The following is a 24,969-nucleotide window of genomic DNA, read 5'->3' as shown; positions in this document are numbered from 1 at the left end:
TAATACTGTTTACATGTCTTTGTCTTATACAACAATAAGATTCCAAGTAATTCAGATGACCAAAATCATATAAACATCTTCAAAGGAAACAGCTGTGTCTGTGTTTGTTGTGGTGACTATCAAGAGTACAGTGGTGTTTTAACTGGACAGCCCTATAGAAGGCAGAACCAAACCAATCAGTTATAAGTATATAGCGGGTGAGGGCATTCACAGCCAACTACTCAGACGGGTGAGGGCATTCACAGCCAACTGCTCAGACGGGTGAGGGCATTCACAGCCAACTGCTCAGACGGGTGAGGGCATTCACAGCCAACTGCTCAGACGCGTGAGGGCATTCACAGCCAACTGCTCAGACGGGTGAGGGCATTCACAGCCAACTGCTCAGACGGGTGAGGGCATTCACAGCCAACTGCTCAGACGCGTGAGGGCATTCACAGCCAACTGCTCAGACGCGTGAGGGCATTCACAGCCAACTGCTCAGACGCGTGAGGGCATTCAGCCAACTGCTCAGACGCGTGAGGGCATTCACAGCCAACTGCTCAGACGCGTGAGGGCATTCACAGCCAACTGCTCAGACGCGTGAGGGCATTCACAGCCAACTGCTCAGACGCGTGCCAACTGCTCAGACGGGTGAGGGCATTCACAGCCAACTGCTCAGACGGGTGAGGGCATTCACAGCCAACTGCTCAGACGCGTGAGGGCATTCACAGCCAACTGCTCAGACGGGTGAGGGCATTCACAGCCAACTGCTCAGACGCGTGAGGGCATTCACAGCCAACTGCTCAGACGCGTGAGGGCATTCACAGCCAACTGCTCAGACGCGTGAGGGCATTCACAGCCAACTGCTCAGACGCGTGAGGGCATTCACAGCCAACTGCTCAGACGGGTGAGGGCATTCACAGCCAACTGCTCAGACGGGTGAGGGCATTCACAGCCAACTGCTCAGACGCGTGAGGGCATTCACAGCCAACTGCTCAGACGCGTGAGGGCATTCACAGCCAACTGCTCAGACGCGTGAGGGCATTCACAGCCAACTGCTCAGACGGGTGAGGGCATTCACAGCCAACTGCTCAGACGCGTGAGGGCATTCACAGCCAACTGCTCAGACGCGTGAGGGCATTCACAGCCAACTGCTCAGACGCGTGAGGGCATTCACAGCCAACTGCTCAGACGGGTGAGGGCATTCACAGCCAACTGCTCAGACGCCAACCAACTGCTCAGACGGGTGAGGGCATTCACAGCCAACTGCTCAACTGAGGGCATTCAGCCAACTGCTCAGACGGGTGAGGGCATTCACAGCCAACTGCTCAGACGGGTGAGGGCATTCACAGCCAACTGCTCAGACGGGTGAGGGCATTCACAGCCAACTGCTCAGACGGGTGAGGGCATACCAGCCAACCATTTTTACGTGGTCCTTCCAGCTGGATTTAGTGTTCAACAATTTTACAAGGTCCGTCATTTTTCCGGATTTAGCGACCAATAGTTTTTACAGTTACTAGATAGTGAATAGAATATGCAAACACAGAACACTTTCAGATAAACATATGAGGTTCTCTTTCTCACATGCATACTATATATACAAAAGTATGTGGACCCCCTTCAAATTAGTGGATGTTTTGGTTAAATGATCCCGGCCTATGCATCAAGATACCATCTCCACCATAACCTCAAGAAAGGACAAATCAGAACAACAGTTCAGTTCATAAGGCAAATTATTACTACTATCAATATTTTTAATGCAGCATTTTTTTAAATCACATTCTTCTGAAACAATGTTTCAAATTAGTTTAAAATCCCTTATTGCACTGTCAACCTCATCCCAGTCATAGGATCAGGAAGAGTCAGGAAGTTATGCTGATCATCCAGCAGACCCAATCTGAGGAGATTTATCAAACCAAAACAGAACAACGCAACAATACATTCCTTCATACATCACTCAATACATCCCTACATATCACTCAAGGTGTGTAAACTTCCATCCCAAAAAACTCAAACAGGTAATTCCCCCATCTTGACACATAATTCACCATAGTGACTGTGTAAAAACAACAACACTACAAATTACTACCCTTAATAACTCCATAAAACTTGTACCCATAACTTCATAGTAAACAGACTAGAGACAGGTCTATCGTTCTCGTGGTCCTATTAATTATAAAACTTCTCCGTAATTATCAGCATTACAAATTACCTTCAAATCAGTATTAAATATGACCTTTAAATCATCATCCAATGTCTCTCGGCATTCCAGTGATGGTGATCAAACCACACTAGAAAGTCAAGATAGAGGTCATTCAAAACCCTTCAAATAATTGGTCTGATAGAGAAAATAACACTATCTAAAAAAAAACAGTCAAACATCCATTTCGTATCCCAGATTTACAGTAAGTTTCTTCAGTACATTTCAGTTCAGTACATTTTTATCAAAATATTTCACATCAATTCACATTTAATCAATATCCACTATACTACATCTTAATCAGCAACTCAAAGTTAACTACAAACAAAACATGATGATAATAATAATAATAAATCCATTGTACTCCCTCAAATCATTAATCATTTGTGTTAATGTACCCCAACGTCTATGTGCGCTTAACTTAGCATGGGCTACCCTTAGACACAATTCACTCCCATAACCATGTACAATCATTCTGGTATCGTTACTAGACCAGTGTAGGCTACCTGCCGCTCCCATGGGACTCTCAATCACGGCCGGATGTGATACAGTCTGGATTCGAACAAGGGACTACGGTGACACCTCTTGCACTGAGATGCTTTAGACCACTGCGCAACTCGGGAGCCCTAATGCAGTGTTTCATTATGTGGAATCAACCCCGTTTTAAAATAAACAATCCCAGAACGCCTTTCCGGTAATCCTATCAGTTTAACCTGTTGCATTAATTTAGCAAAATAGAAAACTGTCGTTTAACAAATGAAGAACCATCAAAAAGTTAGTGCTGTTTTATCAGCTTGATAGTCATCAATACTTATTTCATTATTTTATTACTGGACACGGTTACACGTAATGGAAACAGATTTTGCAATGCATTAACTTCCTGTTCAAATTCACTGGTGTTACCTAACTATAAAACCAAACAACAATAATCCGATTCTGTCAAAGAATGTTTCTCATACCTCTACTTCAAATATCCCACTGCCTGCTCGCTTTCAACCACAGCTAATCATTTTACAATCTCAAGGCTCAATCCCTCTACTCATCATTTAACCTTGTATTGAAACCTCAGTTTTTCAAATGACTAAATATCGCATCATTAGAGTGCTATAGAAAAAAAACACTAATAACATATTACCATTCACATACTGTCAACACTCATTACGTTTACATCAATCTTCCTTATCAATATTACTCTATATGTTTAATACCAACCTCTGCTTCACACTCATTAAACATCTGTTATTTTAAGATGAACTTGTAATGCACAAATGTAGAAAATACATCAGCCAATTCTTAATCAATCCAAACAATTCAAATCCAAAATCCAAAATCCTTACTTTCCGTTGTCACCTTCACTAGTCTACATCTCTTCATTTAAACACAGAAAGCCCTCTAGAATCTCTACTGTACCTCTATCTGTCTTTCCATCTAATGTTTATGTTACCAGGTCATTTTTTAAATGTCATTATAGTCAAAACTAACAACTTATACTTTTTTACAGGGTGCCCACTTTAATTACTCTGTTATCTCTTCCTTCCTTTCGTCAATTCAATACATATATTTTAGAATAAAATAAAATAAAGTCTGACGAGTTTAAAACTACTATGGTTTTCCTGAGTCGCATTGTTATCGAAACCCCCAAATATGTCATCTTTTTTCGCCGGTTGTACTTTACCATTTAATGCCTTGTGACCCGGATCTACGACATAGTTTACTAATGTGGCGATGTTTGGCATACGAACTTCTTTGTCTTTTTACGGCAATAACAAATACACTATCTTACATATTGTATCAAGACAGAACCCCCAACTCAACAAGCTTTAGCGATTGTTTAAATGAGGCGTGAAACAACTATTTGTAAACAATTCGTGCTACAGCCCATATATACTAACGTTTTGGACACCTACTCATTCCAGGGTTTATTATTTTTACTATTTTCTACATTGTAGAATAATGGGCAACACCACCATAAACATACACATTGTGAGCTAAATATTTTAGTGGCCCCCTTGACAGTGGAGAGACATTTGTTCAGTTTTATGGCAGAGAGAAAATATTGCAGTTTCAATACAAGTTTGCTGTAATTCTACACATTTTGACATTGGACCAAGGGAAATGTTTGCATTTGTTTTTTATTAGATTAAAAAAATATATTTAAAAATTTGACCCCCTTTTTTTCGTGTTATCCAATTGGTAGTTAGTCTTGTGTCATCGCTGCAACTCCCGTACGGACTCAGGAGTAGCGAAGGTCGAGAGCCGAGCGCCCTCCGAAACAAATCCCAGCCAAGCCGCACCACTTCTTGACACAATGCTCTCTTAACCCGGAAGCCAGCCGCACCAATGTATCAGAAGAAACACCATACACCTGGCGAAACGTGTCAGCGTGCATGCGCCCGGCCCGCCACAACGCGATGGGACAAACCCTCCCCTAACCCGGACGATGTTGGGCCAATTGTACGCCGCCCCGTGGGTCTCCCGGTCATGGCCGGCTGCGACAGAGCCTGGACTCAAACCAGGATCTCTAGTGGCACAGCTAGCAACTGCGATGCAGTACCTTAGACCACTGCGTCACTCGGGAGGCCAGGTTTGCAGTTTTTAATATGATATCGGAGTGAGACTGATTAACAAATTCAATGAGGGCCCCTTGGCCGTTAATTTGACCATGATTAGTTTAGATAGCTGGCCGCTAAACCAACTTAGGTATCTGAAAATGTTTTGCTGACATGGGATAATTGACTGACTATCAGTAACTTACATAAGAGAAACTGCTGATGCAAAACGAAATGTCAAAATTGCATCTTGTAAGTTAGAATAGTAGAATATACAACAGTAAGTTGAGACCCTGACTAAGTTTCAAAATGTTTCATAAAAATTGATCTGAGGGCCTTCAAAACCAGTTGCCCATCCCTGACCGAGATGAATAGTGAGAAATATCCAGTTTTTGTCAATTCTGACAGTCCCACTGCCTATTGGTCATATGACGATATTAATTATTTTGTCTCAACGCTAATGTTTATTTCTACAGAAACACAAAGGCCTGCAGATGTACATGAAGGCCTACCGATGTACATGAAGGCCTGCATATGTACATAAAGGCCTACAGATGTACATAAAGGCCTACAGATGTACATAAAGGCCTACAGATGTACATAAAGGCCTACAGATGTACATAAAGGCCTACAGATGTACATAAAGGCCTACAGATGTACATGAAGGCCTACATATGTACATAAAGGCCTACAGATGTACATAAAGGCCTACAGATGTACACGAAGGCCTACAGATGTACACGAAGGCCTACAGATGTACACGAAGGCCTACAGATGTACACGAAGGCCTACAGATGTACACGAAGGCCTACAGATGTACACGAAGGCCTACAGATGTACACGAAGGCCTACAGATGTACACGAAGGCCTACAGATGTACACAAAGGCCTACAGATGTACACAAAGGCCTACAGATGTACACAAAGGCCTACAGATGTACACAAAGGCCTACAGATGTACACAAAGGCCTACATATGTACATAATGGCCTACAGATGTACACAAAGGCCTACAGATGTACATAAAGGCCTACAGATGTACACAAAGGCCTACATATGTACACAAAGGCCTACAGATGTACACAAAGGCCTACAGATGTACATAAAGGCCTACAGATGTACACAAAGGCCTACAGATGTACATAAAGGCCTACAGATGTACATAAAGGCCTACAGATGTACATAAAGGCCTACAGATGTACACAAAGGCCTACAGATGTACATAAAGGCCTACAGATGTACATAAAGGCCTACAGATGTACATAAAGGCCTACAGATGTACATAAAGGCCTACAGATGTACATAAAGGCCTACAAACACCTATAGAGAGGTATGTTCATGTGCATCTCCACTGCATTTTATATCATACTCACTGTGGCAAGGAGATAGATGACAGAAATTGTTCTGTTATTTCTATTGACTTGGGGGTTACACTTTTGATGTTTTATTGAGTTGAGGTTTCATTTGAAGGAATCAGACACCGAGGGAACATCGCTGTTTGTGAGAACAAGAACAGGTAAGGGTTTTGTTAACATATGTACAGAATGGTAAGCATGAGTTCCTGTGAACTTCAGCCAGAATATGTATGATTTAGTACTTTATCTTTTTCATGTAAACTTGACATGTTGTTAAAATTAATAGATTCATGCCCCTAGGACATTCTTTACAACAATCCAGTCTGAGGTTCATTGGCCTGAGATGAAGTGGACAGAAATTGGGCCCTACTACATGGTAAATGTATCTAGACTCCATTTTTTTTTTAAAGTTGGGTGCTGACACATTTGTTTTGTGGTTCACATATGAACCCAACTACGACCTTGATACGTGGCCTGAAACTCTAAAACACAATTCCAAGGAAAATAACATTTTTGTACAATCTTCCAATACTGGGGACGAAGATGTAAAACCTAGAAGGAGCCAGGTCTGTTCTGTCCAGGGTAAGGTCAGGTGGCCTTCATTTTAATCGTCAGTCCAAGTCATTAGAGCATAACTGGAACTAAAGGACTTTTGTATGACACTGTACCTGGTTTTTGGATGATGGTGCAGGATACAATTGCATTTTTGGAGCAATTATCCTTAAACTGCAGAAACCTACAGATGATCCCATAACATCCCCATGGAACTAGTGCTTCTGATCATGGTGTACTGTAGATTATGTTGATACAAGCTGTGCAAAGGACCTTTGAATAACATGGCCTGGACACTGATTTGGAAAAAATTGATTTGTTGTGCGACCATGGATTTGTATAATCCCCGTTCCCCACAAAGGTAATGGTGCAAAGTGAAGGCTATGTCCCGTATGTGACCCTGATGTATCCCAAAAGGACTACAATTAATAATACACAATTCATTACTTTTCTTACAGTCCTCCATGATTGTATAGTTCATTTGCTTTTGATGCATATTTTGTACATATTGTATTATATAGTGTTTAGCAGATTATTCACCTGATATAGATTTTGCATTGGTCATGGTTTGTGCTTGTTTTACCAGCCATCAGTGATCAGTCTCTTTGCAAAATGTGAACTGCAAGGGTGTGAGTGGGCCAGTTAAGTTTATTTGTATAATGTACCTCCTAATATTTCAGACCTATTATAGACAAAACGCAATGGTTTTCAGTTATACTTCAGAAGAATTTGGCCCCGTTCAAAATAAATTCAACCGGGCCAATTACGTCATATCCGGTGTCATATGGCAACGCACCCTGCTTGCTAAACTAGCAAAACAAGAGGCACAAATAATTAACTAATAATAGTGCTTTTAAAGCATATGTGACATATAATAGTTGGCTCGTAGCAGTATTAATGTATCGTCACAATGTTGTGATGTCTTAATCAAGTGAAAATGATATACCTGTCGTCTGCACAGTATTTCCTCATTGGTAAGTTAGCTGGTTTAGCTACATTTAGGTTTGACAAAATTGTAATATAAATTGGCGTCCTGCTAAATCAAATAGTCCAACTATCACATTGAATCAGCAAACTTGAGTTAACGATGCTAGCAGCTGACCACACCAGTAATATAATATAGTTATGTTTAAACAAACGCAAATGCTTTCATCTGAGTTTTTACCCCACCTTTACTTATTTAACCAGGTAGGCCAGTTGAACAAGTTAAGAAGTTCAGTTCGACAAAAACAGCAGAGTTACACATGGGATAAACAAACGTACAGTCAATAACACAATAGAAGAATGTATACAATTAATCCTTCCTTGCCGAACAGTTGCACCACAGAACAATTCATATTTGGTAGCACAATCCCTTAAAATATTCGGCATGTATAGTTAGCTACAACAATCTATTTTACGACATTAACTTGACAATATGAGAAGAAAAATATTAAAACAAGGTTGGGGGAGCAGCGGAAGTCATGCGCACATTCAGAAGTTTCAATCTGACGATGGACCTAAAATCGCCAATGGTTCAATTAACGTTTTATGACGGATTTAGATCAATATTCAGACTTACTTTGTGATTAGTCTAGCGTACTCATCGGATGTTGTTACAGTATTTCGGAGCCGAAATTAATTGCATAACCTTCTACATTTCAGGTGTGGGCAAGGTTTGCACAGCTTGGTTTATATATATATATATATATTTTTAAACACTCGCCTGACTCGAAGTCGATAGAGGGGTGTTGTCTTAAGTCAGTCGTTGGCGTCCGGCCACCATCTTGTAGGTTTCCACTTATTAGGGGGAGGAAAACACGAAGTTATAATTGGTTTTAATTACAAGTTCCAGTCTGTTTATTATTTTCAACTCCAATGTCATTGCTAAGAGCATTAAGGAGTTGTCAAGAGAGAACAAACAGACTGGCCCTTAGCCTATGCATCTTTTTTGTCTGTTTCAGGTTTTAATTTTCTGCGTGTATTTGGAAGCGATTGTGGTCCAGCCGAATACAAAAAGTTTGATGGGCAGTGCTGCCCAATGTGTGGTAAAGGTAATGTTAATTTATGTATGAGCTTTTTCAGTGTTGTTGAATTGCATGTTACCAGTAAACAAGGGTAAGGCACATTTCTACAGGTAGCCTACAATATCTCACACACCATAGTATTTCAGGAGGACTTATGCAGTAAATGGGAGGCATTGGCTTTTTTTATTTTTTATTTAACTCGGCAAGTCAGTTAAGAACAAATTGTTATTTTCAATGATGGCCTGGGAACAGTGAGTTAACTGCCTGTTCAGGGGCAGAACGACAGATTTGTACCAGGGTAGTGGGTTCGATCCCCAGGACCACCCATACGTAGAATGTATGCACACATGACTGTAAGTCGCTTTGGATAAAAGCGTCTGCTAAATGGCATATATTATTATTATTATTAACTTGCAACCTTTTGGTTACTAGTCCAACGCTCTAACCACTAGGCTACCCCACCGCTTTGTCCAAAGATCCATACTAGCGTACAACATGCTTAAACTGCATACTATGTACTCAACGTCACATACTATTTAGCATGTACCGTTCAGTAAAAAGTATGTCACAATACAATAGCGGCTCATGACTGTGTTCCAGTTCCATTCATTTCTCTAAACTCTAAATAATTAGTTATAGGCCTACTCAGGCTGGTTATAGGCAGGCTATCACACTCAACCTATACCGTAGCCAATAAAGTCCATCTATCCTATATATTTAAAGAGGACAGAAACAGATCATTTGGTTCCATTTCAACATATTTATTAGTGAAATCAAAGTGCTGTTATATATATATATTAATTAAATCAAATAGCCTAGTACACACATCAAAACTTTTCAAATGTTCAAATCAAAAGGTATTGCACAGAAAAACGTGGACGGTCTGGTGCATCCCAAATTCAGAACCGCTGGACAGCAACATAATAAACTAAAGCACTGAGCTTTGGGAACGAGATCAGAATGACCGCTATGGCTTGATCCATAATTGAAATAATTTAAAAGGTAGCCTAGATTACAGCCTAGATTACAGAAAAAAAATATATCAGTTCAAATCAAAAGGCCTGATTTAACATGGCATCAATAATGCAGCCACAGAGTCCCCGGTGCAGAGTCCCCGGTGCAGAGTCCCCGGTGCAGAGTCCCCGGTGCAGAGTCCCCGGTGCAGAGTCCCCGGTGCAGAGTCCCCGGTGCAGAGTCCCCGGTGCAGCCACACCCAGAGTCCCCGGTGCAGCTACATCCAGAAATCAAAAGTTGGTTTAGTATTTAGTTTAAAAGCGCTGACAAAGGCCAAGAGAACAAGAAACATTTTAATGAGAGAACAGAAATCCACTTTGGTTAAAAAAAATGTAAAAGACCACGGTAAAATACTCATGTTAATTTTAAGGAGAACAAAAACTACTTAGCCTACATTTTAAACACAACGGCAGAATCTTCGCTATTCGGCATCTTCCCAATTAAAGGGTCACTTTTCCACATTTATATTTACTATCTCCAGAACCATACCAGTATGTAGTGAAAAAGAAAGAAGACCAGGTCCTAAGAAAACAACCCCCTTGGATGTCACCGGGGGCCCCCCCCTCCAAAAAAAACGTAATAATGCAGAGAGCTGTGTTCCATGAACACTGGTTCTGTCCGAATACCAATACTTGTGTCCTAAAAAGTCACCCGTCTTGAGTATGCGAAAAAGGAACATTTTATAGTATGTGATATTTTTTAAAATCGAGTATACTTTAAATGCACAGATGTCAAAGCCGAAATGAGTGACATCTGATCAATTAAATATGGGGATACCCTACCGAAATCAACGAATAGTGGGAAACATGTAAAAACATGTTTTTTTTTATTTTTATAGCAGATACATTTTCAAAAATTGAGTATGATTTCACTGCCATACTCGATGTTCGATGCACACTTTTCCATAATGCATTGGAATAGGTGGGCTGTGAGTGATAGGCCATAGTTTTCTTCAAGTAGCCAAACAACAAAACTAGGCTACACAAAGGAAATATGTAACGTCTCAATAAGTTAAGTTGTATTTTCTATGATTAGGCTTGGTGGTCCGGAGAGATTGTACAATAGAGTCCAGCACATCTTGTATACCCTGTATCAGAGGGACCTTCATGAACGAGGCCAATGGTCTAACCAAGTGCTTTCCCTGCAGTCCCTGTGACCCAGGTACATTTACATTTTTTCTAAACCTTCCCATCTTTCCTTTTAGCAGTACACATCATACCCTTTTCACTGCTGAGCTGAGTTGTGTGGCACTGGTTTGGTTCTGCATCCACCAACTGGAAAGTACAATGTAAAATGATATCTGAGTCAGTGTCTTACGTTTCAGGTCACCACAATAGTGTGAAAAGGGTATGAGGTGCCTTCTCATAAGTAGTCCTCTGACTCAAATGAATCTGATATTTTCCAGGACAGGGCCTGTTCACTCAGACAGAGTGTAAACCAACAAGTAACACAGTCTGCCACATTCTAGATGGATACTACTGTAGAAGCTACTCATCCAACTCTGAGTGTAGCTTTGCAGTAGAACATACACACTGTTCACCGGGACAGAGTACTAAATCACCTGGTAAGTATGAAGTAGAGGCTAAATATCGTACAGGACATTATAATTCTGATAACTGAACATAACGTGGGCTCTAGATAGATGGTGGGGTTTTCCCCTCTGGTTTCTTTTTGAAGTGAAGTCATACCTCAGGTGATTTTGACTTCTCCAGCACCACAATCGTTAACTTTTAAACATGATAACATTGCTTATTCTCACCATATAGGTACAAAGACAACAGATACCATGTGTGAGGAGTGTCAGCATGGCTTTTACTCACAATATGGTGTGAACTGCACTGCTTGGACTGAGTAGGTCATCGTTTGTGTACTAGAGTTTCTTGAATTGCTTTGGATTTATTTTTACTTTAAAATAATTGGGATATTGATGATATATTTCACTAAGCAGTATCAATGCTCTGATAGCAATATATAAATTAAGTTCTGGCAAACAGATTTTGGGTGACAATATAATTACAGGCTGGCTTAATGGTAAAAACATTTGAATTCATTCACTTTTTGACAGCACCCCTTTTGATTTAAATGAAACCTTCCATACATATTCACACATTGTAGAAGTGCTCAGAAAGTGACTTTTTGGACCTGAATGCTAAAACATTCAGGAAGTAAAAGGTGACGTCCATGTCTTCATCACTGGAAAGGATGAATGGTTGAGATTTAAAATCTTACAAACATGGTTTTCAAACTATTTAATAATTTCTTGAAATAAGAAAAAAAAAGTTTTCTAATAAAACTCTTATTTTAGGTCATGATGTTTTTGTGTTGTGCCCACCATCGGTTGAGACACAACATGCTCTTGAATACAGGGTGAGTAATGTTTTGGATAGTAAATGTACTGAAATAGGAATACAATTGAAATGTCAACTTTCAAATGGTACCGCAAAGATGGATGGAGGTCCACACATCAGCGAATGTTGATTTGAATGGGAATATCTGTTTTAAATTACACTGTCAATCCTCCATAGGAAATAGAAATATAGATGATGGAATAAACATGACCATTTTAAGTTGACATTTAACTGGGTGAACTGGCCATCTTTGTGGTAGTAATTAGTACTCATCACTGCATTCTCTATCAGAAAGTTGGTTGGCCCTCTTTGATGTCATGTAGGATGATATCTTTCCCAGTGATGAAGACATGGATGTCTCATGGTATGGTGGGGTTTGCAAAATGGCAAAAAAAAAATGTAGCACCTTTTATCTCCTGAATGTTTTGTCATTCGGGTCCTAAAAATGACTTACTTTGTGACCACTTCTTCCATTGGCAAACAGTACGGAAAGTTTTGTTTAAATCCAAAAGGTTGCTGTCAAAAAGTGATTGAATTGAAATTGATTTACCATTAACCCATATAAAACCTGACGTTACAATATGCTGTAGTTGACCTGTCTAGTTAAATACGTGTTTGTGTTGCTTACTCTGCAGTTGTGCAGCAATGGGACGCATGAAGACTGAAGATGGAAATTCTAGACAAGATGTTATTTGTAACAAATTGCCACTAAGGATCCATACCACTCTAATAGCTCCAATATTATTATTAGGCCTAACAGTTGCTGCACTGTTTGGTGTCTACCTGGCAAGAGGTTAGTCCTTTGTTTTTAACTTTATTTCTCTATTTAATGAGTCACTTCTTTAAAGGCATGTCATGGACTGGGATATGTTTCGTATTGCGTCAGACAACAACATTGACGAATACGCTGATTCGGTGAGCGAGTTTATTAGACCATTCGTTGAAGATGACGTTCCCATGGCAACGATTAAAACATTCCCAAACCAGAAACTGTGGATTGATGGCAGCATTCGCGTGAAACTGAAAGCACGAACCACTGCTTTTAATCAGGACAAGGTGACCGGAAACATGACCGAATACAAACAGTATAGCTATTCCCTCCGCAAGGCAATCAAACAAGCTAAGCGTCAGTATAGAGACAAAGTAGAATTGCAATTCAACGGCTCAGACACAAGAGGTATGTGGCAGGGTCTACAGTCAATCACGGATTACAAAAAGAAAACCAGCCCAGTCACGGACCAGGATGCCTTGCTCCCAGGCAGACTAAATAACTTTTTTGCCCGCTTTGAGGACAATACAGTGCCACTGACACGGCCCGCAACCAAAACATGCGGACTCTCCTTCACTGCAGCCGAGGTGAGTAAAACATTTAAACGTGTTAACCCTCGCAAGGCTGCAGGCCCAGACGGCATCCCCAGCTGCGCCCTCAGAGCATGCGCAGACCAGCTGGCTGGTGTGTTTACGGACATTTTCAATCGATCCCTATCCCAGTCTGCTGTTCCCACATGCTTCAAGAGGGCCACCATTGTTCCTGTTCCCAAGAAAGCTAATGTAACTGAGCTAAACGACTACCGCCCCGTAGCACTCACCTCCGTCATCATGAAGTGCTTTGAGAGACTAGTCAAGGATCATATCACCTCCACCCTACCTGTCACCCTAGACCCACTCCAATTTGCTTACTGCCCAAATAGGTCCACAGACGATGCAATCTCAACCACACTGCACTCTGCCCTAACCCATCTGGACAAGAGGAATACCTATGTGAGAATGCTGTTCATCGACTACAGCTCAGCATTTAACACCATACCAACACCAGTACCCTCCAAACTCGTCATCAAGCTCGAGACCCTGGGCCTCGACCCCGCCCTGTGCAACTGGGTACTGGACTTCCTGACGGGCCGCCCCCAGGTGGTGAGGGTAGGTACCAACATCTCCACCCCGCTGATCCTCAACACTGGGGCCCAACAAGGGTGCGGTCTGAGCCCTCTCCTGTACTCCCTGTTCACCCACGACTGCGTGGCCACGCACACCTCCAACTCAATCATCAAGTTTGCGGACGACACAACAGTGGTAGGCTTGATTACCAACAACGACGAGATGGCCTACAGGGAGGAGGTGAGGGCCCTCGGAGTGTGGTGTCAGGAAAATAACCTCACACTCAACGTCAACAAAACTAAGGACATGATTGTGGACTTCAGGAAACAGCAGAGGGAACACCCCCCTATCCACATTGATGGGACAGTAGTGGAGAGGGTAGTAAGTTTTAAGTTCCTCTGCGTACACATCACAGACAAACTGAATTGGTCCACCCACACAGACCGCATCGTGAAGAAGGCGCAGCAGCGCCTCTTCAACCTCAGGAGGCTGAAGAAATTTGGCTTGTCACCAAAAGCACTCACCGCCTGGTACGGCAACTGCTCCGCCCACAACCGTAAGGCTAATGGGAATTGATGTAAAATATATCACTAGCCACTTTAAACAATGCTACTTAATATAATGTTTACATACCCTACATTACTCATCTCATATGTATATGTATTTACTGTACTCTATATCATCTACTGCATCTTTATGTAATACATGTATCACTAGCCACTTTAAACTATGCCACTTTATTTACATACTCCTCTTATATATATATATACGGTACTCGATACCATCTACTGCATCTTGCCTATGCCGCTCTGTACCATCACTCATTCATATATCTTTATGTACATATTCTTTATCCCTTTACACTTGTGTGTATAAGGTAGTAGTTTTGGAATTGTTAGCTAGATTACTCGTTGGTTATTACTGCATTGTCGGAACTAGAAGCACAAGCATTTCGCTACATTCGCATTTAACATCTGCTAACCATGTGTATGTGACAAATACAATTTGATTTGATTCATTGTCATGTAACTTGCTATTCTAATACATAAACATGCAACTCATGGTGAGTTGTCTTTACCCCAACTAATCTGATTATTCTTGTTGTGTTTTCAGCTAAACGTAAGAAAGGTCAGTCTCAATTTATTTACGTTAATACCTTCCTCACCTTGTTAACTAGTTTGTTTTGCCTCTATTTATCTGACTATTTCTACTGAACTTTCAGAGCTGCATGAATTCTATGAGGTAAGTCATTCTATTTAAACTTTTCTGTTAATTTGAAGTTTTAATATAAACCCTCTTATAACATTGTTATGCAAGCAAATCCATTGTCAAAGTTCGTTTTTCCTGAAAAAAATGTTTCTAGTGAGTGAAATTCTGTTGATGGGTAAAGAATCCAATGTTATTGTAATTTAGTCTGTTTTAGTTGCTATAGCGATCCTAACTTGTGTAATACCTCATAGGTTCCTGTGCAGGAAACGGGACATCTACAAGTATCTACCAGTAACTCCCTGTATGTCATCCATTTGGATTCAATATTTCAGACTATCATAGTAATAACTGAGTAAACAGATTACTTTATACTAGGGCTGGGACGATACCAGTATTATGACAATGAAACAAAAGACAAAGCTGATTTAACTTCTTTAGGAAAACAGCCCTAATGTTGGAAACAAACATCATTATGTCATGCAGTCACATTAATTTATATTCCAAGCTTTAACAGACATTATTTTACATACAGGTTTTTAAAGTACCAAAGAGTTTGGCCTGCTTCGTGGTTTAATTTTTGCCATGGACAGAATATTTAAATACTCGTATCGTGCCGGCCCTACTTTATACTATTACTGACTAAATTATTGACTTGTTTGCTTCTTTTTTTCCAGAGAGGAAACAGCAGAAAATGTGCCTGGTAATGTTGTAGCTGATGTTCCACTAAACTGAGGAAGTGCCATGAATGCCTGCAGATACCCAGAAGGCACCTGCATTTTGACTAATAAGTGCACTTATCTGGAGTTGACTATTTAATACAGGGACAGAAATTGGTTAACTTTATCCACCTGTTCTTATATCTACCAAAACATTGTCACTTTTTACTTACATTTTTTATATTAACAGTACCTGTGCATTTAACAAAAATATTAAAATGTCACGGTTTGAAACACCTGAACTGTTTTGATGATTGTTTGAATAACAATTCAATTGTATTCCCATGTTTTAAATAGCCACCCTTTGCCTTGACAGCTTTGCACACTCTTGGCATTCTCTCAACCAGCTTCATGAAGAAGTTACCTGGAATGTATTTCAATTAACAGGTGTGCCTTAAAAGATAAGGTCAGTCAATACGGAACATTTCAAGATCTTTGAAAGTTTCAAGTGCAGTCGCAAAACCCATCAAGCGCTATGATGAAACTGGCTCTCGTGAGGAATGCCACAGAAAGAGAAGACCCAGAGTTACCTCTGCTGCAGAGGATAAGTTCATTAAACAAAAAATGTTAACTAGGCAAGTCATTTAAGAACAAATTCTTATTTACAATGACGGCCTAGGAACAGTGGGTTAACTGCCTTGTTCAGGGGCAGTAGTTTGGGCTTAGTCCCGCTATCGTTTGTTTTTCAACAGAACAATGACCCAACACACCTCCAGGCTGTGTAAGGGCTATATTACCTAGAAGGACAGTGATGGAGTGCTGCATCAGTTGACATGGCCTCCACAATCCCCCAACCTCAACCCAATTGAGATGATTTGGGATGAGTCGTACCGCAGAGTGAAGGAAAAGCAGCCAACAAGTGCTCAGCACATGTGGGAACTCCTTCAAGACTATTGGAAAAGCATTCCAGGTAAAGCTGATTTGAGAGAATGGCAAGAGTGTGCAAAGCTGCCATGGCAACGGGTGGCTATTTGAAGAATCATAAATCAAATATATTTTGATTTAACACTTTTTTGGTTACTACATGATTCCCTATGTGTTATTTCATAGTTTTGATGTCTTCACTATTTTTCTGCAATGTAGAAAATAGTAAAAATAAAAACACTTGAATGAGTAGGTGTTCTAACACTTGACCGGTAGTGTGTGTGTGATATAGATATAACCTAAGACTGGGAATTTAAGGATTAAATGTCAGGAATGGTGAAAAACAGAGTTTAAATGTATTTGGCTACGGTGTATTTAAACTTCCTACTTCAACTGTTTGTGTGTGTGTGTGTGTGTGTGTGTGTGTGTGTGTGTATACACTGCTCAAAAAAATAAAGGGAACACAAAAATAACACATCCTAGATCTGAATGAATGAAATATTCTTATTAAATACTTTTTGCTTTACATAGTTGAATGTGCTGACAACAAAATCACACAAATGATCAATGGAAATCAAATGTGTCAACCCATGGAGGTCTGGATTTGGAGTCACACTCAAAATTAAAGTGGAAAACCACACTACAGGCTGATCCAACTTTGATGTAATGTCCCTAAAAAAAGTCAAAATGAGGCTCAGTAGTGTGTGTGGCCTCCACGTGCCTCTATGACCTCCCTCCAACGCCTGGGCATGCTGATGAGGTGGCGGATGGTCTCCTGAGGGATCTCCCGAATATGGACTAAAGCAGAGCGAGACATGATGTGCTCAATTGGATTCAGGTCTGGGGAACGGGTGGGCCAGTCCATAGCATCAATGCCTTCCTCTTGCAGGAACTGCTGACACACTCCAGCCACATGAGGTCTAGCATTGTCTTGCATTAGGAGGAACCCAGGGCCAACTGCACCAGCATATGGTCTCACAAGGGGTCTGAGGATCTCATCTCGGTACCTAATGGCAGTTAGGCTACCTCTGTCGAGCACATGGAGGGTTCTGCGGCCCCCCAAAGAAATGCCACCCCACATCATGACTGACCCACGGCCAAACCGGTCATGCTGGAGGATGTTGCAGGCAGCAGAACGTTCTCCACGGCGTCTCCAGACTGTCACGTCTGTCACATGTGCACAGTGTGAACCTGCTTTCATCTGTGAAGAGCACAGGGCGCCAGTGGCGAATTTGCCAATCTTGGTGTTCTCTGGCAAATGCCAAACGTCCTGCACGGTGTTGGGCTGTAAGCACAACCCCCGCCTGTGGACGTCGGGCCCTCATACCACCCTCATGGAGTCTGTTTCTGACCGTTTGAGCAGACACATGCACATTTGTTGCCTGCTGGAGGTCATTTTGCAGTGCTCCTCCTGCTCCTCTTTGCACAAAGGCAGAGGTAGCGGTCCTGCTGCTGGGTTGTTGCCCTACTACAGCCTCCTCCACGTCTCCTGATGTACTGGCCTGTCTCCTGGTAGTGCCTCCATGCTCTGGACACTACGCTGACAGACACAGCAAACCTTCTTGCCACAGCTCGCATTGATGTGTCATCCTGGATGAGCTGCACTACCTGTGCCACTTGTGTGGGTTGTAGACTCCATCTCATGCTACCACTAGAGTGAAAGCACCGCCAGCATTCAAAAGTGACCAAAACATCAGCCAGGAAGCATAGGAACTGAGAAGTGGTCTGTGGTCACCACCTGCAGAACCACTCCTTTATTGGGGGTGTCTTGCTAAATGCCTATAATTTCCACCTGTTGTCTGTTCCATTTGAACATCAGCATGTGAAATGTATTGTCAATCAGTGTTGCTTCCTAAGTGGACAGTTTGATTTCACAGTTGTTTAAGTGTTCCCTTTATTTTTTTGAGCAGTGTATATACACACAGTGGTGCCTAATTTGTTGCTCAATGTTCTCATAAATTAATTTAGACTGTCAATCCAGGAGATGGCGCACAAGTGTAACAGTTACAGCAAAGTTCAAGAACTTCTCTGTTCTCGTTCTGTCACAGAACCCTGGAGCCGAGAGAGAACGGGCTCATCAGAACCTAATAGCCCAGTGATCAGAATAGGTGCAGGTCGATTACATTCTGATTAACGATTACAAACACAAATCTATGAAAAAAGCCCACATTTAATATTCTCTTCAAATTGAGGCTAATTAGGAAAAGGTTATTATTAAAAATGTCTCAGAGGAAAACTCAAGTGCTTTGATTAAATGTGTTAATTTTATTAATTTGTAGCAGTAATTTCATAAGGCCGATCATGGCCCTTCAAATGTAAATGGTTGCCATACTTTCCTTGGTAATTGTCCTAAATCAACGGGCGTTGGTGTAAAGTACTTAAAGTAAAAATACTATCTTACAGAGTAGCTATAACTAACTAGGCAGCTAGCTTTGTAGCCATGGATTGTGCACCTTTACATTGTTTAGCCAAGTAGCTATCTGGTTGATGTTTTCCTTTTGTTAACGGAGCAGATGAAAGCAACATTCACCTCCACAAATGCTGTTTAAATCGATATCCATACTGAATGAAGCTGTTAAGGGACCTTATGGGCATCCTTAACTTAAGGGGGAAATTCACCTTAAAATGATTTGTGCAACTGACTTAAAGTGAAGGAAACTTAAAAGCAAAAGATAAGGGGGAATTAACTTATGGTGTTTTATGCAACTGGGCCATGTACTGTACTATTTATAATTCTGCCAAATTTTACTTCACTACATTCCTAAAGAAAATAATGTACTTTTATACTCCATACATTTTCCCTGACACCCAAAAGTAGTTGTTACATTTTGACAGGAAAATGGTCTAAATCACGCACTTATCAAGAGAACAACCCTGGTCATCCCTACTGCCTCTGGAGGACTCACTAAACACTCATGCTTAATTTGTAAATTATGTCTGAGTGTTGGTGTGCCCTGGCTATCCGTAAATTATTATACTTTTTTTAAATTGGGCTATTCTGGTTTGCTTAATTATAGGAACTTTAAATTATTTATACTTTTACTTAAGTATATATAAAACATTTTTTTTTCAAAGAGGGTCAACCAACTTTTATTTTATTTTACTGGGTGACTTTCACTTTTACTTGAGTCATTTTCTATTAAAGGTAGTGTTACTTTTACCCAACACTGTCAACAGGTGTTTTGGGCCATGCCAGCCAGCCCTGGCAGTGCGTTTTCTCCGCCCTCTACGGGTCGGTAACCATAGCGAGCCCCATATCAGCGGAGACGCTCGTGTCCAGAATTACGAATATAAAACGTTGCGTGGGAATTCCATGCAATGCAGGTAGTATGATATGTAATGTTTGACACGTTGCATAACATTATAGTTTCTATCGAGTAGTCAAGCCCAAATGTTCCATGGAAACCTTTTTCTTCAAGTGAGGCCTGTTGATAGTTCCCATCCTGGATTACAATGCCTTCTAGATACGGATCTCTGGTGGACCTGGGCTTGGAGTAAGTGACAATTAAAGCGCACTACAGCGGGTAGTATTATAGCGGGTAGGTTATGAGGCTTCGCGCTTCACTCAAGGGTTACTTTGTATCAGTTTTTAAACCGGATTGCATTTGCAACATTCGACTCTTAAGAAAGTAACTAGTATGGAGGTTGGCAGTCTTCTAGATAACAAAGTATGAGAAACTGCGTATTTTGTTGATTTTTATTTTTTCAATTGAATCTTTATTTAACTGGGCAAGTCAGTTAAGAACAAATTCTAATTTACAATGACGGCCTACCGACGACTCCTTTTAAACCAACCAAACTAACCATTGGTTAGAGTTCAAATTCCCCATTGACAACCGTTGCCCCCTCCAGTTCACTACATTGGTGTCAGAAGTAGGATGGCGGTTGTGAGGCCGTCAGAACGCACGGCCCGGACGTGTGAGAGGACCAAGTAGTCGAAGTACAGGGACGTGCCTTCCTTTTCGGTGGTGGCAGTGTAGCGATCTTTACTACATGAGCCACATTAATCCTATTGGTGCAATGCATTGGGGTGTTTGACTTTCACGCCAGCGACCTGGGTTCACTTCCCTGCCTCGCCGCTCACTACAATATTATCAAAATGGCATGGACATACCATGTTTGATAGGCTGATAAGACATTTCTTATTCACCTCAGGCCTAATCATTACAAAACACTTTCAGGTACTTAGACCGCCATGTGTATTCAACTACATTGCATAATGCAGGTTCATAAGTTGCTTCCTTGAATCATTGTCACCGGAGAATCATCGTCACATTCCAGCATTGTAAATTTGCTGTGATATCGGTGCTTTTATTGTAGATGGCTGATGCTATTATTTAACCGACGTGTGTGTCAAGTGTTGCTGGGACGGGCGGTCAAATAAATCTGGACCTGGCTGTTGACATAACAGTAAGAGGGAGCTAAGGTGATGTGCATACTAGTTTGCTCCATGCTAAAGGAGGCTTGTCTACAGGCAAAAGGTTATTGTAGGTAGATTTAAGGCTTGGTGGTTTCGAGGTTGAGAGCTGCAGTGGTTATAATAGTGGTGAACGACGATGCCACTGAACAACTTGGCAATAATTCCTGTCAGAATAGGATGCGGTCTCATATGGCCAAACTCCAGTGTTCCGTATTCACAAAGCCTCTCAGACTAGGAGTGCTGATCTAGTGTCAGTTTACAATGCCTTTACAATAATAATGAACAAGAGCTGATTCATTGATCCGAGACCAGTACTCCTATGAGATGTAATGTGAATAGGGGTCCATATTCTCTTCTGCGTTCTGTAGATAAACCCTGGAGGCTATATTCTTAACATGTTTTTGGTTGCTGAAACAAACAAATGATGCCCTTAATTGTCTTAGGGTAAAAATATGCAAATTTACAGTCTAGAGGTTGTCCGATTTGAATGAATGCGACGCAAATGTTATTGACGGGCTGCGTGATAAGGACGCTCCTTCAATGTAAAGTCCTATAGTCACTACAGTTGATGGGAGTCGAGCCAAGCACAGGATATACTTGGATGTTTGATAAGCCGTTTTTGAATATGCAAAATGTCAGCCTCCTTGATTTGCGGAGGCTCTGAAGATCCCATCCCAAACAAATCATTGTGCCAAAAAGAGAGGCAGAGAAGATGACAGCACCCCTGTATGGTTACGACTATTTCAGCCACACCCGTTGCTGACAGGTGTATAAAATTGAGCATGATTTTTTGAAGCATGATTTTGGAATGAGATGTTTGACGAGCGGGTATCCACATACTTTTGGTCATGTAGTGTATTTCTCTGTTGATGACTGAATGCTTTGGGTATTGTTATACACACAGCCCTCTCTTTTTCCCATTGTATTTACTTTGTGTATCACATCGACCTTACAAACCCGCAAATTAACATGAATAATGAAGTGTGCATGCACAGGTAGGAAGTGCTTTTCAAGGTTTTAAGATTATAGCTCGACAGTGCCTTGTTATGCAATGGATATGATGGAGTCTGTACTAATGTGGGGGAGTTGACTTAGGTATAATTTGAATATTCAGAATTGCATCAGCCCTCTTCCTGAGCTCTATGGATTCATTGGTAATTCCCCAATTCTAAACATATTTAAAGGGGTGGGGGAGGTAATATTGTGTGGCCTTGGTCGGCTGAGTGTCCGTTTGCTGACAGCCTAATTCTTTCAGTTGCCTAGCAACCCATTATGAGCAGCCATATTAGTTCTCCTTAAAGGGATAATTCACACTGGAGTCAAAATTAAAAGGGAAGATGGGGCCCATATAATCTATTTACATGGTGACTATCTTTAATTCCAGTTTTCTAGCCTGTAGATGTCTCCTAATGCATATAGGAACTACAACCACAGATTGTGTGGTATATGGGTTCAGCTTGACTCTATACCACCTTTTTAAGGTATTTAAAAAGTATTTGATTTCAGGTGAACTGTCCCTTTAACTCAGTAGGCTCTCGTGTGCAGAGGAGCTGTCTGAGACGTTGTCTAAGTAGTGAGACGTTGTTTAAGTAGTGAGACATGCAGTAAGTCTACCTGCACTTAGAGATTCCCATGGGCTTTGATTTGTCATAGTGAATAATTTCCTACCTCGCTCACTGCCAAGCTTTTGGGAATCTTTTCAGGCCTAGGATAATGCTTTGACTTTCCTGACATTTGACTCTAACCTAAGCATTTTTCTAAGATATGATGCACACTATACATTGAGTGTACAAAACATTAAGAATACCTGCTCTTTTCAAGACATAGACTGACCAGGTGAAGGCTATGATCCCTTACTGATGTCACTTGTTAAATCCACTTCAATCAGTGTATGAATGGGATGAGACCGGTTAAAGAAGGATTTTTCAGCCTTGAGACAATTGAGACATGACTTGTGTGTGTGTGCTATTCAGAGGGTGAAGTGACAAGACAAAAGATTGAAGTGCCGTTGAACCAGTGGATGCTGGTGTTCCTAACGTTTGTTATGCTCAGATACATGTTCACGTAGTTACATCGAAGTGCCTATGAAGTCACGCTAAAGAGTGGTCCCAAAGTAAGTGTTTACATGGGACATGTGTATGACATTAAAGTCCTGTGTGGTTCAATTTGTAGAGCCTGGTGTTTGCAACGCTAGGGTTGTGGGTTCGATTCCCATGGGGGACCAGAATGAAAAAAGTGTGAATATCTATGCACTCCCTACTGTAAGTTGCTGTGGATAAGAGTGTCTGCTAAATTACTGTAAATTTAAGTATGTCACTTCATACCTGCTGTATCCTGTACATGGTCCAAATATACTCTGAATTCAATTTTACAATGATGGGTCTATAAGGTACTGGATACATATAGAAGTACCCACAACCCTCTTCATTAAGTTCTTACAAGGCATTAGGCTCTGAATTCGCTACAGATTGTAACACCAGATAATGTGATTTAACCAAACATTGGCATGCTGCTTTGTGAAAGCTAGGTGATTTCGCCGCATGCCTCAGAGCTCCGGTATGAGCTCTTGGTATGATTCCAAAATGACTGCTGTGTTTTGTGCTACTTTGCATAAGGACGAAAAGGACCGTTTTCCAGAAAAACAAGCAGTCGTTCAATCTTCTCGATTTAACGGTTGGGATAATGGAACAATTCGGAGTACTGCGAGTTCCTCATCTCTGGATTGAGGTTACTTTTTCCAAGCCATATCTCGTGCTGGCTCTGCAGTTTCTTAATGTACACAGGAAGCCTGTCAGACTCTAGTGCAGCTGTAAAAAAAACAGGTCTGCTCTGCTGGCTAGTGCATATTGTAGAAGTGCCAGAGAGCTGCTTCCTACCTGCACATGCCCTTAGTAACACTAGCTGCCACACCCAACCTAAAACATACCTCTACAATGGTCGTGGCAACACCCCTGATGCTCATAAAGGAAATACTGGAACTAACAGTAACTAAACGGAATTTGGCCAACTTTAGTGTGTTGTTGTACTTGTGTTCAAACAAAGATTGGCATTTTAACAAGGCTGCCCAGTCATGTGAAATCCATAGATTAGGGCCTAATGAATTTATTTCAATTGACTGATTTCCTTATATGAATTCTAACTCAGTAACATCGTTGAAATTGTTGCATGTTGCGTTTTTATACATATTTTTTCAGTGTGTATAAATATATTTTTCCCCCTCGCATCTGAAGCTGCTTGATACAGCTAGCCAGTTAATAGTAAAGTAGGATGGATGATACAGCTAGCCAGTTAATAGTAAAGTAGGATGGATGATACAGCTAGCTAGTTAATAGTAAAGTAGGATGGATGATACAGCTAGCCAGTTAATAGTAAAGTAGGATGGATGATACAGATAGCCAGTTAATAGTAAAGTAGGATGGATGATACAGCTAGCCAGTTAATAGTAAAGTAGGATGGATGATACAGCTAGCCAGTTAATAGTAAAGTAGGATGGATGATACAGCTAGCCAGTTAATAGTAAAGTAGGATGGATGATACAGCTAGCCAGTTAATAGTAAAGTAGGATGGATGATACAGCTAGTCAGTTAATAGTAAAGTAGGATGGATGATACAGCTAGTCAGTTAATAGTAAAGTAGGATGGATGATACAGCTAGCCAGTTAAATAGTAAAGTAGGATGGATGATACAGCTAGCCAGTTAATAGTAAAGTAGGATGGATGATACAGCGAGCTGCAATGGCAATGGTCTGAAATGTAGACTTACCAATGAACAACAGTGTGCACTTCGTCCACTGCCAGTCCTGTCAACCTCTTGCTGAACACGGTGGTTTGAAGAACTCAATTATCTCAAGTCTTAAAAATCCTTCATTAACCTGTCTTCTCTCC

At 41.1% G+C, this 24,969-nt stretch overlaps 1 protein-coding gene across 2 annotated transcripts in view; it reads left to right on the top strand.

The window, feature by feature from the left end:
* The window catches only part of LOC118360626 (tumor necrosis factor receptor superfamily member 14-like), a 120,104-nt gene extending 103,170 nt beyond the window's left edge, over window positions 1-16,934 (top strand). The window contains exons 1-10 of one of the 2 annotated variants that reach the window (XM_035739877.2): window positions 7,395-7,607; window positions 8,577-8,666; window positions 10,689-10,814; window positions 11,059-11,217; window positions 11,420-11,504; window positions 12,637-12,794; window positions 14,990-15,004; window positions 15,099-15,118; window positions 15,337-15,386; window positions 15,760-16,934. In XM_035739877.2, the coding sequence (XP_035595770.1) occupies window positions 7,571-7,607; window positions 8,577-8,666; window positions 10,689-10,814; window positions 11,059-11,217; window positions 11,420-11,504; window positions 12,637-12,794; window positions 14,990-15,004; window positions 15,099-15,118; window positions 15,337-15,386; window positions 15,760-15,817 (798 nt within the window). In that variant the 5' untranslated portion in view covers window positions 7,395-7,570 and the 3' untranslated portion in view covers window positions 15,818-16,934. Of the gene's footprint in view, window positions 1-7,394; window positions 7,608-8,576; window positions 8,667-10,688; window positions 10,815-11,058; window positions 11,218-11,419; window positions 11,505-12,636; window positions 12,795-14,989; window positions 15,005-15,098; window positions 15,119-15,336; window positions 15,387-15,759 lie in introns of those variants that run through there. The other variant, XM_052484756.1, reaches the window with a different exon arrangement.
* Window positions 16,935-24,969: the final 8,035 nt, after the last annotated feature.

Source organism: Oncorhynchus keta, chromosome 28, assembly GCF_023373465.1.
Source record: "Oncorhynchus keta strain PuntledgeMale-10-30-2019 chromosome 28, Oket_V2, whole genome shotgun sequence".
NCBI classification, from domain to species: domain Eukaryota; kingdom Metazoa; phylum Chordata; class Actinopteri; order Salmoniformes; family Salmonidae; genus Oncorhynchus; species Oncorhynchus keta.
The sequence above is the reverse complement of the archived record's forward strand: the minus strand, read 5'-3'. Positions and strand labels throughout refer to the sequence as shown.